Here is a 15,116-nt window from a genome sequence, read left to right as displayed (position 1 = left end):
AGAAAATTGTTGTAAGGAGTGTTCTGGACAATGAGATAAGAGATTAAAAGAGGCCAGATCAATACTTGCCAAAATGCTGCAGCTTGTGCTTCCCAGTGTGGGGGCATGAAAGGATAGCGTGGATTTCGATAAAATAGCTGGCTGGAAGTAGCCAGGAGACCCAATACGTGTCCATTGCCTGTGAGGGATGGGCATCTATTCTGCCACGCTCCCAGAATCCAGGCTCCTGACACATGGCAAAGATACCCATTAATCTGCGCCTTGTAGGGCTACAGATAGAGGGTGTGACTACAGGCTTCAGCCTCAAGAGATTTCCATATTAATGAGATACTTAAAGGCCATTAGAAGGCATAGCTAATTAAGTGACCCTCCTCCTCCTCTCCCTTCCTATTTAAGTCAGGCCTGCCCTGGCTATAGGGAGGGAGTGCACATCCAGACAATCTATCATCTGCCATGTCAATAAAGCTCTTGGAACCCCGGACTTCCTCATGTCATTGAGGCTTGCCATTGTGGAAAACTTCTCTGCGTTTCCTCCCTGGGGCGGGAATGCTTAAACAAGCAGCTGTTCCAGCCAAGTGAGTATGACAAGCGAGCATTGCCAGTGAGGTGTGATGACAGAGCTCTCTCTTCTTCCTCATCTCCCTCGGTGGGCAGGCCGGCTGCTTCTCACAGAGCAATGCTTGCATGCTCACCATCTCTGTTTGTCTGGGCCTCCCAGTGGTGTCTGGGAGCCCCGAATGGAGACGCGGGCCTCTGGGTCCACTCAAGAGCTCTGTGCCACCCACAGAATCAGGCTGAGTTCACTCCCCTCCCAGGGACTCCCCGGCGGTCTCTCATGGCCCAGCACCCGCCTGGTGTCAGGAGGAATGAACTCAGTTGAACTTCTGCCACTCTGAACCATGACAGACAGGTGGATCCACTATGCAACACAGATCCGTTCATGGCCCTTCAGCTTTTCCCCACATTCAGGAGGTCCTCAGTGACCGAATACACAGGTGTGGGTAACCTCATAGGAAAACCAGCAGTCTCAACTAACCTGTAGCCACAAGATCTCTCAGACACTTAACCACCAACCAGGCAGATTACACTAGCTGGTAGGAGGCCTCCTACATATATACAGAGGGGATTTCCTGGTCTGACCTCAAGTGAGAGAAGATGCACCTAAACCTTGAGAGACTTCAGTCCCCAGGGAGTGACAAGGCCTGAAGAGTGGATTGGGGTAGGGGTGGAACATCCAGTTGGAGATGGAAGAGGAGGAATGGGATGAAGAACTATCAGAGGGCAGACCAGGAGATGGATAATTACTGGTTTGTAAAAAAGAATTAAAGATAATAAAAAAAAATTTAAAGTCCTAGAGAGATCAGGATTTCATGGCACATACCTAAACACAATAAAAGCAATAATTGCAAACCAACACCCAACATCAAATTAAATGAAGAGAAACTAGAAGTAATCCCACTAAAACCAGGACAAGACAAGGTTGTCCACTCTCTCCCTATCTATTCAATATAGCACTTGAAGTTCTAGCTAGAGCAATTAGATAACAGAAGTATAGCAAAGGGATACAAATAGGGAAGGAAGAAGTCAAAGTATGACTATATGCAGATAATATGATAGTATACATAAACAAACCCCAAACTTCCACCAGAGAACTACTACAGCAAGTAAACAACTTCAGCAAAGTGGCAGGATATAAAATTAACTCAAACAAATCAGTAACCATCCTTTTCATAAATGATAAACAGGCTGAGAAAGAAGTTATGGAAACAACACCCTTCAAAGTTGTCACAAATAGCATAAAATATCTTGATGTAACTCTTACCAAGCAAGTGAATGTTCTGTACAACAAGAATTTCAAATCCCTGAAGAAAGAAATTGAAGAAGTCAGAAGATGGAAATATCTCCCATGCTCATGGATTAGTAGGTTTAACATAGTGAAAATGGTCATCTTACCAAAAGCAATCTACAGATTCAATGCAATCTCCATCAAAATTCCAACACAATCCTTCACAGACTTGGAAAGAGCAATTATCAATTTCATATGGAAAAACAAAAAACACAGGTTAGCCAAAACAATTCTCAACAATAAAAACTTCCAGAGGAATGATCATCCCTGACCTCAAGCTGTACTACAAAGGAATAGTGATAAAAACTGCATGATATTAGTACAGAGACAGACAAGTTCATCAGTGAAATAGAATTGAAGACCCAGAAGTAAGCCTATACATCTATATACATTTGATGTTTGACAAGGAAGCCAAAAACATACAGTGAAAAAAAGAAAGGATCTTCAATAAATGGTGATGGTCTAACTGGAAGTCTATATGTAGGATAGGGCAAATCGATCCATATTTATTACCTTGTACAAAATTCAAGTCCAAGTGGATCAAGGACCTCAACATAAAACCAGATACACTGAACCTGATAGAAGAGAAAGTGGAAGCCTTGACTCATTGGCACAGGGATGAGGGGGAGGAATTTCTAAACAGAATTCCAAATGACTCAGGCTCTAAGATCAAGAAGTGATAAATTGAACCTCATGAAACTCAAAAGCTTCTGTAAGGGAAAGGGCACAGTCAATAGAACAAATTGGCAACTTACAGTTTGGGAAAAAAATCTTCAGTAACACCACATCTCATAGAGAGCTAATATCCAAAATATATAAAGAACTCAAGAAGCTAACCACCAAGAAATCAAACAACCCAATCAAAAATGGGGTATAAAACTAAACAGGGAATTCACAACAGAGGGATCTCAAATGGCTGAGAAGCACTTAAAAAATGTTTGAAGTCCTTAGTCATCAGGGAAATGCAAATCAAAATGACTCTGATATTCCACCTTACACCAATCAGAATGGCTAAGATCAAAAACTCAGGTGACAGCACATGTTGGCTAGGATGTGGAGAAAGATAAACACTTCTCTATTGCTGGTGGGATTGCAAACTTGTGCAACCACTATGAAAATCAATCTAGAGGTTCCTCAGAAAACTGGAAATAGATCTACCTGAAGACCCAGCTATGTGCCCTACCCCCAGTCTTGAGCAGGCCTGAAAGACCTTGTTTACCACAATGGACCAAATAATAGGACCTAGGTGGAGTTACCCACCTTGGCTGCACATACAACCTGCTACAGGAACTTAGAAGAATAGACTGCCCTCTGAGCTTGCCTTGAGACATCCCCAGCTGTGACAAAGGATGGGTTCCTCCACCCATCTCTGGCTGAAACAAGAATGGGTTCAGTGAGGCTTTCCTTTTAAGTTAGAAGAGCTGAATATTAAACTTCAAGCCTTGATCAGAAAACTTTGTCTTGGCTTCATGTTTCTCTCACCTCTCTGCTCCCACTTTTTCATTTCCATTCCCACTTTCAGGTGAACCCAGTTCATCCATGGCCGCAGGCAGCTACACAGGTATACCACTCTTGGGAATATACACAAAAGATGCCCCACCATGCCACAGGGCTATGTGTTCCACTATGTTCATAGGAGCCTTATTTGTGATAGTCAAAGCTGGAAACAACCCAGATATTCCACAACTGAAGAATGGATACAGAAAATGTGTTGAGGACATCATGAGTGTTGCAGGCGAATGGATGGAACTAGAAAATATCATCCTGAGTGAGATAACTCAGACCCGAAAGGACATGCATGGTATACTCACTAAGTGTATATTAGCCACAAAAGTACAGAATATGCAGAATATGCAGAATACAGTCCACAGAATTCAAGAAGGTTAACAAGCCAAAGGGCCCAAGTAAAGATGCCTCAATCCTACCTGGGAAGGAGAAGAAAGCAATCACAGGAGGAGGGAACAAGGGAGGGACCTGGGTGGGAAGAGAGACAGGGAAGAGAAGAGGGGAATACGATCCTTCTGGGAATGAAGAACAAACACAACCTTCTGAGCTCTACTTCTGTGAACTAATACTGCCCACAATCAGATGTCCTGTTTTGTCAAAGGCATAGAGAGGCCAAGTAACAAGGAGAATCAAGGGGTGGTGCATGGATCTGCCCAGGAAGGGAAATAGAATAGATTGTGTGTGTGGATTGGAACAGGGGGAATCAGGCAAAGAGCAGGAGGGACACAGGGAGGGAAGGATAAAATGCTGGAAGAGAGGATTGGAATTGGGGGGCATTTCAGGAGCAATGTGGAAACCTAGTGCAGTGGAAACTCCCAGAAAACTTTGAAAATGACCCTAGAGAAGATGACCAGTAATGAGGAACATGGAGCATGAATTTGCCATCTGTGTATCCAGGCAAGGTTTCCAGCATTGGGACTGAGACACCAAGCCAAACAGACACAAAACCTTTGACCCACAATCTGTCCTGTCTGCAAAATGTGCTGGGGTAATAATGATAATGCATTTGTGGGAGTGGCCAAGCGATGACTGGTCCAAATTGAAGCCAATACCATGAGAGGGAGCCAATGTCTGACACAGCCTAGACAGCTAGGAATCAGAGACTGAACAGCCCAAAGATTCAGGAAATAAACAAACTAGAATGGAAAGATTAATGAAATGATTATTAATGTTATTCTTTAAGAGTCATAGATCGCTCTCCGGCTTAATGGTCATCAGAGAGGCATCATCCATCAACTATGGGGCAGGTGCAGGCACACAGCTAACACTTCATGGAGCATGGGAACCCCACAGAGGAGGAGGAGCAGGAGGAGGGGGGAGGAACAGGAGGAGGAGGAAGAGGAGTTGTAGGAACCAGAGTGTTCAAGGACACCAGAAAAGCATTGCCCACAGAAACAACTAAACAGAGCTTACAGGGGCTAACAGAGACTGAATCAATAATCACAGAGTCTGTATGATTTGGAGCTAGGTATTCTGTGTGTATGTTATAGTTATGCAGCTAGGTGTTCTTGTGGCAGAACAAGAGAGCCAATGGTAGTGGGGAATGTCCTTGATTCTTTTTCCTGTTTGGGGACCCTCTTCCTCCAGCCCTGATATGAGGCTCTGTGACTAATGGTACTGTAACTTGTTATGCTTTGTTTGGTTGATATCCCTGAGAGGCTTGTTCTTTTTTTTTTTTTAAGGAAATTAAAAAGGAATGAATCTGAGGGAAAGGGATGCTGGGAAGGATGGGAGGGAGGGGAAACAGAGGTAGAAGTGTAATGGATAAAAGAACAAAAAAAGAAAGAAACATATTAACAGGAAAAAGAATCACATAAGGTCCCACTGTGAACACAACTCTCAGACTAGAAACCGTAGAATCAGGATTTACACCATGGATTTTATATCTGTGAATCAAACAAGTTGAGGATCAAAGTTATTTAGAAACCAGTTATGTGCACAGTTAGGCACTGTGTTTCCTTCCTCTGTCATTCTCCATTGCTTCACATGGATGACTGGTCTCTAGGAACCATTAATGTAAACTGAATTAGTTAAACATGGAATGTATTTTAGCATATAAAGGATATATTTATCAGAGCAGACTTAAAGTATCCAAGGTTTGAGGGATCCTGAAATAGGGTCTTATGGATTCTGAGAGTTGGTTATATATTTGATCCACAAACTAAGCTGCTAATGCCTTTGTGATCCTGCTTGTTGTATTGATATCTGTGCTTTGTTTTGGAGACACTCTCACTTTAAATCCACCTCATTCTTATACACATGTGTATTCCAGGATCACAAGCATGTCTCACCATGCTGGCTACACTTGAGTAGTAACTGATCATTTTTGCCACATAACTTTGCTCCGTGTCTTATCCCATCAATAAAGAAATGGGATGTAGGATGAAGGAGGGGTCACTCATTCATCATGGCCACCGGACCGGGTGACTGGCCTTTGCATCACCGGCTCGGTTAGTGACCACACACTGGTACTCTCCAGCATCTTCACTTCTGACATCATCAATTCGGAGTCCACACTTTGTTGAGGACAGTGTCATCCTTTCTGTAGGCTTCAGAGTGTGGCTATTGAAGAACCAAAGGATAGAGATTGCCATGTCAGGTGTAACACAGGTGAAGGTCACAGATCTGTGTGCATTGACTGTGGTGTCAGTGATTTGCACAAAGGGTTGTGTCACAGCCTCTGTAAAAAAGCACGGGAGGGGTCCAAATGACAATAGTCCTTCATAGAGCTCCACCAGCCCCCTTTAGTGAATACGTTAAAAGCCTCCAAGGAAGAGAAGTTAGAGCTGTGACTATAGGTGTATCTTGTGCTTTTGATCAGACACCAATGGTCTATGTGACCCTGATTCACCCACTGTGCTTTGTATGGCTCAGTTTCTGTATAACAAAGCGTGTGGCAAATGATCACTGCTGTGCGTGGGAGTTAAGCTTAGCTATGAGCAATGGCCTGACTTTGGGATGGAGGAGCTGCTCAAATCATCAGTATCTATCACTACATAACTGCAGAAGAGAATTGTCCGGGCTGGACTCATGACATGTAGTCCTGACACCTGTCCGCTGAGACTCAGTTGAAGACAATGCACAGGTAACCTACATGACCCCAGCTATCATGGCAGTACACAGCTAGGCCCACACTCTATGGGAGTTGGACAGTCAGTAAAGCCTTGTTCTCTGTCAGTTCTGAAAGGAAATCAAGGCTGGGCAGTGGTGGCATAAGTCTTTAATCCCAGCACTTAGGAGGTAGAAGCAGGCGGATTTCTAAGTTTGAGGCCAGCCTCGTCTACAGAGTGAGCTCCAGGACAGCCAGGGCTACACAGAGAAACCCTCTCTCAAAACACCAAAAAAACAAAAAAAAAAAGGATATCAACACCGAGCATTGATGAAAAGTTCCCTGATGTGACCTAGACTCCAGACAGAGGCAAAATTTTGGAAACAGGGTTTCCTGGTGCTCTCTGTGAGGACCTCCTCATAGCTCCCTCATCCAGCACCTGCCTGACTTCCACAAGGTCTCTCTTAGGGCCATGTGCATAGTGAGAACCCCAAGAGTTTGTACTGAGGTTGACTTCCTCATGCTGAGTTATCCCACACATATACTTCTCTGTGGAGGTAGAGACTGGTGAGGGATTCTGATTGACTGCAGTTTGTCTACCCAATGTGTGTCCTACAGGAAATAGATGCAATGCAGCAAGGGAGAGAGCAGGCACAACCCAATCCTAGCAGTCTAGTATATGAAGTAGGATAAGTCATACCCAGCAGCCAGACACCATTGAGAGTCACTTACTGTTTACATAAAACTGCACATGTGCTCTTTCAACTGTGTAGTTTACGTTTAAAGTTTCTAGTGTGTACATTCTTGCATCTTCTTCAACAACGTTCTGGAGCAGCAGGGATCCATTAGCGTACACCATCCCTCTTCTTCCATATTCATGCACCCAGGTGGTGATATTCCAGATTACATGGTAGTCTACAATTTTAAAGGCTGGGACCCTGTACATCGAGTTGTACCAGGCAAAGGATATCAGCTCCTCTGGCAGATTACGAACAAGGAGAAGAACACTTTTCCCTTCAGCTGCATATCGGGGCACTGCTTCAACCATGAGTTTGGAGGAGGTGGCAGGGTTACAGCACTGAAAATGGGGGTCTGGAAGGGAAAAGAGAAAAAGCAGTCACATGCAGACCACTCTGCTTGGTGAAAAAATGGTGGTCTTTGTCCTGAGCAGATGGATTCTTAACCCAGCCTAGAGACTCAAGTATGGATGTATCTATACCACTTAGTGAAAATGAGCAACATGTCCTCCTCCCTTCCCTCAGCACCCCTGAAAGTGTAATTTCCTCTACATAGAGGTGTCTACGTGGCTGCTTCTTTGCTGCACTCACTTAGACACTGCACACACTCATGCATACTTGGGTTGGAGATGACGCCTCCCCTGAATTCTACAGGTCCTGGATTTTTACTTTGTATTTTCTTTCTTTCTTTGCTTGTTTTACATTTGTTTGTTTGTTTGCTTGCTTGCTTGCTTGTTTATTTGTTTTATTTCTTAGTTTTTCTCTCTACCTCCAGGAAAGCCTTGACTTCACCTTCTATGTGTTGCTGCTTTTGCTGGCAGTCCACTGGATTGGAGTTGAGTGAGGGTAGGGAGCAACCTGATCTTCAGGACAGGCTCAGATCTTGGGAAACATTGAAGTATTAGGGTAGCTAGTTTTATGCCAACTTGACACAATGTAGAGGCCTTTCGAAAGACAAGGCCTCTGTTGAAAATGTCACCAACACATTAGCCTGTGGGCAAGCCTGTATACTTCTTAATTGGAGATTGATGGGTGGGGCATGTCTAGACCACTGCAAGCAGTTCCACTCCTGGCCTCGGATCCTGAATCATATAAGAGCAGGTTGTACGAGCCATGAAGAGAAAGCTAATAAGCAGCACTTCTCCATGGTTTCTGCACCAGTTCCTGAATTTTGTTTATGACAATCTCAATTTGGAGCTAATAAATACTGCAGTTTCACATAGACAGCCAAAATCCATTGTACCCTATCAGCTTTAAGAGAAATTAAGAATAAAGGACTGGAAATATGCTCCCCCGGGGTCACTTTACTCCAGCCTTTGAAAGATGACAGGGTGTGAGCTCCCTAGTTTAGAGCCCCAAGAGACTGGGAAGAGCCTGACATTTTAGACTGAGTTACTATCAAGATCTTTCTTGATGAAGGTGGAGTCAGAAGATGCAGTCTGATCTGCAGTCATTTGTCTCTACCATGTTTGTCTGGCACTAAGTGCTCAAACCTGCACATGGGAGCACAGTGCAGAGAAAAGGGAGGCACAGGCCAGGCATGACAGTCCTGTGTGTCTAGGCCCCACCCAGCAATGAATGATCCCAGGAAATCACTTACTGTTAACTTGGATTTCTACATGTGCTTCTTCACTCTTCATATCTGTACCCAGTACTCGTAGGGTGTACAATCCAGCATCTTCCTGAGTGACATTTTCAATCATCAGTGTTCCATCACTGTACAATTTCTCTCTACCACTGTGTGCAGGACCAAACACAGCTGACTTCCTGCCTATTATGTATCGGCCAATCTCAAGGTGCCTGAACACAGTCATCCCCTTGAACCACAAAAATCCTTGAAGATTCTCTGGGATATTGTGAACATGTAGAAGAACTTGTTGCCCTTCAGTAATGACGGAGGGCAGTGATTCAATACTGGGCTGGGCAGAGGTAACAAAGCGCCCACAGTTCCAAAGGAAGACTAGAAGGGAAGAGAAAGAGCCAATAAATTGAGACCATCAGTTTTTTTTTTTTTAAGATGAGACATTGTCCTGGGCAGGTATGGTCATTACTCACTCTAGTTATGTGTCTCCCCATACAACTCTGTGCCCCTGCACTTATATTTTTCACGGTTTGTTGCTCTCTCTTCAGATGTCAACATGCCCTGGCTAACTGCCCTCAGATTCCCTGCTCACACTCAATGTACATTGGCATTGAGGTGAAGCCTCCCCATCTCTTCCCCTACGGACACTGAGATTTACTCTCTGACAACTTCGTGGTGATAGTAATGGTGGTAGAGTTGTTATTGTTGTTGTTGTTGTTGTTGGGTCCCTCTTGTAGTTCCAGACAACACCCAGCTTTCTTTACTGATCTATTTTCCAGTCCATTAATACTGGGCATCATAAGAACCATGATTTGTCTTATATTTTTAAGAAATGTTAAAGAGGAGATCCTTAGTCCCGTGAAGGTAGGATGTCCCAGTGTGGGGGAATCGAGGGTGAGGAGGTAGGAGTGGGTGGGTGGGTAGGAGCACATCCTCAAAGAAACAGGAGGAGGGGGATGGGATAGGGGGTTTCCGGGTGGGAGGAAATGGGTAAAGGGGATAACATATGAAATATAAATAAAATATCCAATAAAAAATATATATATATATATTTTTTAAAAGCTCATAACATCACATGTACAGTAAAATGATATAGAAATAAATTTGATAATAGATTATTAAAAAAGAAATGTTATCTAAAAAAACTTAGATACCTGTGAACGATAAATGAGGATTAAATGAATGAATAAATGAATGTGCAGGACTTTGTGTGGTCATGGATTTCCTTAAGAAAATTATAGATTTGATAAATCATTGCATTTGCTCTGATTTTTACAATAATTTACAAATTATATTTTGTGTGAGATTGAATGCAAGGACTACTTCAGTATGGGTGGGTGCAGAACACAACTTATGTGAAGGTCAGAAGACTTCTGTTCATTGGTCTTAGCTTATCAGAATATGAAACAAAATAATATATTCATTCAATCATGTCACTGATCAACACCATCTTGGTTTCTTATTTGGGATGTCATAGCTGAGAACAACAGTCTTACTGTGGCCATGCTGCTCAACATTGAGTAAGAACAACCTCCCCCTCCCCCTACTTTTTTTATTCATCAAGAGTCTCCTGCTGGTGGTAAGACTCTGTATGTTCTCTCCTCCAAACTCTGAGACTCCTCTCAGCTCTTTCTGCCTCTCAGGAAACTCCTGAAAGTAGGTAAGTCCTGTCCTCTCACCTGTGAGCATGAGCCCCTGACAAGTGGTCACCCTTTGCAGAGGGTACAAAAGATGTTGCCCTGGTCTCTGTGGCCTGATCTATCCTTCTTCTGTGGCATGTCTGCTCTATCTACCACAGCTCCCCAGTTCTCCTGTGCTTCCACTCTGAGCTGAGCCTCCCCTGAGGCAGGAACATCTGAGGGTGTATCAACATAAAAACAAAGCTCTGTTCCCTCCACTCTTGGTGTTGTGCCATGTCCCTCTCCTATCCTTTTGTTTCAGTTCTCTAGAACACAGAGTGAGCACCAAGGCTGATGGCCATCCCTGTGACCTGAGATAATAGATGATCCTTGGGCTGATCTATGCTGTATGCTGACCTTGGTCAGTCAGCACCAAAAAGGGAAACTCTGCAGAGCAGAGTAACACAAAAACTCAGCTGTGCACCCAGTCTGCCCCATGTTCTCAATGCACTTGAAAAATGAAATTTGACAGGGATACCTGTGAGGTTCCAAAGGGACCATGTGAATTACGTGTGGGAAAGGGGACACATCTATTCTCACAGGAGTCCCCAGTTAGGGTTATAACCCAGGACAAAGCCTCAGAGTGTGTCAGGCATCTCATACCCTGGGTGGGCAGGTGGATGTGACCTGATTCTTGGAGGGGAAAGGCTGAGCTCTATCTTCCCATGCAAGATTTCAAGAGAATGTTCCCCATCACTGTACTTTCTGAGCTGTGGAATGGGTCCGCCCATGGGTTCCCTGATCTTTCTGAGATGCCTTGGATCTCTGATCTCTGTCTAATGGATTCTCCATAGCTATCCTATATTTCCCAAGGGAAATACATGAAATGGGCGATGGAACATGATCCCTTGGCAGTGCAGCAGACAAATTAAGAAGACAGTAAGTCTGAGGTGCTTGATCAGTGATTTCCATGTTGATAGAACTATGGGTGGAACTCAGCTTCTAGGTAAATTCCTGGTTCAGGCAAATGCATTTCTGGGTGTTGATTAGTGTCCTGATGCTGCAACTTCTGACCACTAGGATAAATGGAGCCCACATCTGGGGAGCTGTCAACATCAGCTTAGTCTCTTCCCATTTGCCTGTAAGACAGAATTCTGTGAGCTAGATATGAAATGACAAAAACTACTCAGAAGGTTCTGTGAATAGTTCTATCCTTCTCCTTGGCATCTATGAACTTCATGGAAGTCTCATAAACATATCATGTCAGTGGCTATTTCTGCAGAGTCACTGAAGAAGATGTCCAGTGGACCTAGCCTAATGATGGCTCTCAGGACAATGCACAAGCCTTGTGCAAGACAAAGTGCAAGACTTTGACTACTAAAAAGCACTGTTACCTGCCAATAGGAAGTCAAGACTCAATCTCTATAAAATGCTTCTCAAGGTCATTAGGAGTTGAGTCTGGAACAGGAGTCTTGAACTAGGGCTTCCTGGTGCTCACTTCTGTGAGGATCCCATTTTTTCTCAATCATGACCAACATTGATTCTCTCAGGGTCTCTCTCAAGGATACATTCCTACTAAGAACTCCAAGAGTCTAGACAAATGGTAATATCCTTGGCTGAGTTATTCAGCACATATTCACTTGCCTGCAAGGTGAAGTCAAATGAAGGATTCTGATCTACTGTCATTATTCTCCAACATGTATGTCAAGCATCAAATGCTCAAGCCACAAAATGAAAATACAACATAGAGTGAAGGTAGCCACAGGCCAGGCCAGGCACTCCTCTGTGTGTCTAGTGGAAAGAATCCCACCCAGCACCCAGAGTTCACAAAGAATCACTTACGGTTCACATGGAGAAATGTGGTTGTTGATGATACAGTTTTTGCATGTCTATTGAAGGTTCGTAGAGTATAATAATCTCTGTCCTTCCGGGTGACATTGTGTATTATCAGGGATCCATTGCTATACAGTGTCTCTCTATCACTGTGTATATGTATGTCAGAGGCCAATGCATACAGTGCAATTCCTCGTTTCATATTTGTCCTGCCTTTAAACCAAGCAAAGGCTGTAAGATTCTCTGGCAGATTATGGACAAGGAAAAGAACATCTTCCCCTTTGACCACTTGTGGTGGCACTAATTCAATGGTGACTTCAGACGTGGTAGACAGGTGCCAGCAGGTTAAAAGGGAGGCTAAGGAGGAAAGAGAGAGAAACCATCAATATTGAGCAACTGTGATCAGCACTTGGCTTAAGTGTTGGTGAGGGGTGTGTGGACCCTTCTTAATGAAGGTGAACAACATGACCTCCATTCCCTCAGAGTCTCTCACTGTGTTGTCAACTCTCCATGCAATTCTCTGCTCAGTTGTCTGCCTGGCTTTCTATGCAGTATTTCCATATTTGGTGGGAGGATACCTCTCTGACCACCTCTCCTAGAGGGTCCTCAGTTTCTGACTTTTAGTTTCTGTTCCTTTTATGCAACAAATCACATCTTCACATTATCTTCCTGATCCCCAGATTTCTTGTTCACTAGAATCAAGACTCTGTGAGGACAGGGATTAATCTGAGGTTTTGGAAGCTTCTGTTCCTGAAAAGTTGCAAATGCTAATAGAAAAAGAAAAGAAAAGGAAAGGAAAGGAAAGGAAAGGAAAGGAAAGGAAAGGAAAGGAAAGGAAAGGAAAGGAAGGAAACAAGCAAGGAAGTGTGTCCCCATGGTTTATCTACATAGTTCCCAGGCTTGGAGCTAATGACTATAATTATAGTCAAGTGTAATTTAAGTGATTTAAGATTTACTTATGTATGCTAGATGTGTATTTCTGAAGGCAGGTGTCTCAGGGTGCCCTGTGAAGGTGTATGCTGCAAACCTGTATGGAGTTCCATATCTCAGTGTAAGCATGTGCCTGTGCATGCCACAACATCTGTGTGGAGGGCAAAGACCCAACAGGATTTTATTCTCTTCATCTACCATGTGAGAACTAAGGATTGAGTTCAACTTGTCAGATCTCCACACACTAAGCCATATTGCCACCACCCCTGTTTGGTTTCTATTTGGAGAGTCACTTCCCATGATTGAGAACATCAGTCTTTAGAATACAGAAGACAGTTTATTTGACTGTGAATGTGGGGTGCTTACAGTTTTTCACCCTCCTAACTGCTAAGAGATTCTGACTGCTAAGCCTCTGTCCCTCACTGTACCTCGAAGGCAAACAGAATCCATAAGTCTCATCTCATGATTCTGTCCTCTTTAGGAAACTCCAGCACACCTCTGTGTTCCTCTCCACCCCTACAGTCAGAGTGAGTACCCTTACCTGTGAGCAGAACCCCCTGCCATGGGGCAAACCCCTGGCAAAAAAGCAAAACAAACACCTCCATCTCTCTTCTCACTGTGCTGTCTTGCCTCTGAGAAAAGCAGCTTCACCTCCAACAGGGCACCAGTCTCTCGTGTCCTTTTTCCTCTGAACTGAGTGTCCTCTCAGGCAGGAGCACTTCCAGAATATAAGAGGCTGTGGGGGGAGGGTCTGTGTCCACGACACTGTTCTGTCCCTTCCACTCTGAGTCCTGCCCCACATCCCTCTCAACTTCCCTTTATATTTCTCCTCCAAGCAACAGGTTGAGACAACAAGGCTGATAAGCATCCCCACGCCCTAAGAGAACAACAGCTCATCCCAGAGCAGACATCTGCTGTCTCCTGTCCTTGGGTCTTAAACCTTCAAAGACAAACATTCCATCCTGCCATAGAGACACAAAGACCCAGCTGAGAACCCAGTCTTCCCTGTGTTCTAAGTGCTTTGGGGAGGTGGAATTTCTTCACTCCCTGCAGAGATGTCTGTGAAAGTTATATAGGGACCAGCTGAGTGAGCCTAAGAATAAAGATAAATCCTTTATCACTAATGTCACCAGTCAAGTTCCAGATCCCGAAGAGTGGCCAAGTGGCAGTTGTGTGAGGATTTTTATGTCCTTCTTCTTGGGAAGAGGTGACCTCTGTGTCCTGGAAAGGACTGTGGGCTCTTTCTTTCTATGGATAGTTTCAAGGCAACCTTCCAGCATTATGTGTTGGCTAAACTGTGTGCGTGCTGGGTAGGCCCATGTCATCTCTGGTCTTCCTGGAAAAATATTCACCCATTGTCTGGGTGAATGCCCAGTAATAATCTTGTCTTTCCTTTAGAGATGCCAGAAGACAGAGAATGTTCAAGTTCCTAAGTTTGGAAAGGTACTCTCAGACACAAGAAGCAGACAGTAAGTCATAGCAGAGTCTAGAGCGGGAGCTCCAGATTAGTACAGATAGGAATGGAAACCAGTCTCTAAAGCAAGATTATGGCTCAAGGAAACAATTTTCTGAGTGTTGGGTGTATGTCCTGATTTCACACCCCGGAGATCATAGGGAAAACTGCAATGTCACTACAGAACTACATTAGGGGTGGTCAACAAAGCAAATGTGACCTCCCCTTGATCCCTTCAGCACAGGGGGGGGAATAAGAGGCCTATCATCCTGCTTACTCTGCTCTGAAGAACTCCTATTTCCATCTAAGGTAAGGTAAGTCTAGGCAGAGTTCCAGATTCTAGAAATCCCTGCAGTAAAATTGAAGTAATGTGCACCAGAGGATGAACATTCCTGTAGGAGACAACTCTTTTCAGACTCACAAAAGTAGACAGTAACATAGGGGCTGCACATGCACTTTCTGGCCCATTTCTGGTGTCTAAATCCTTCCTTCTCTTTGGCCACCGGGGTCTGAGTGGGTCTGCTCTTGAGCACAAAGAATACTGATTCAAACAGATGTGTT

At 44.0% G+C, this 15,116-nt stretch overlaps 1 protein-coding gene across 1 annotated transcript; it reads right to left on the bottom strand.

Moving 5' to 3' along the window:
• Nucleotides 1-5,129: 5,129 nt before the first annotated feature.
• On the bottom strand, nt 5,130-13,814 carry LOC114631258 (pregnancy-specific glycoprotein 22-like). The gene is made up of 5 exons (XM_028779565.1): nt 13,644-13,814; nt 12,182-12,529; nt 8,739-9,098; nt 7,134-7,493; nt 5,130-6,032 (listed from the first exon to the last, which is right to left on the bottom strand). Exons 1-5 carry the CDS (start codon nt 13,705-13,707, stop codon nt 5,758-5,760), a joined length of 1,407 nt encoding a protein of 468 aa, XP_028635398.1. The 5' UTR covers nt 13,708-13,814; the 3' UTR covers nt 5,130-5,757.
• Nucleotides 13,815-15,116: the final 1,302 nt, after the last annotated feature.

The sequence above is a fragment of the Grammomys surdaster genome, unplaced genomic scaffold, assembly GCF_004785775.1.
Source record: "Grammomys surdaster isolate TR1022 unplaced genomic scaffold, NIH_TR_1.0 354, whole genome shotgun sequence".
Classification (NCBI taxonomy): Eukaryota; Metazoa; Chordata; class Mammalia; order Rodentia; family Muridae; genus Grammomys; species Grammomys surdaster.
The sequence above is the reverse complement of the archived record's forward strand: the minus strand, read 5'-3'. Positions and strand labels throughout refer to the sequence as shown.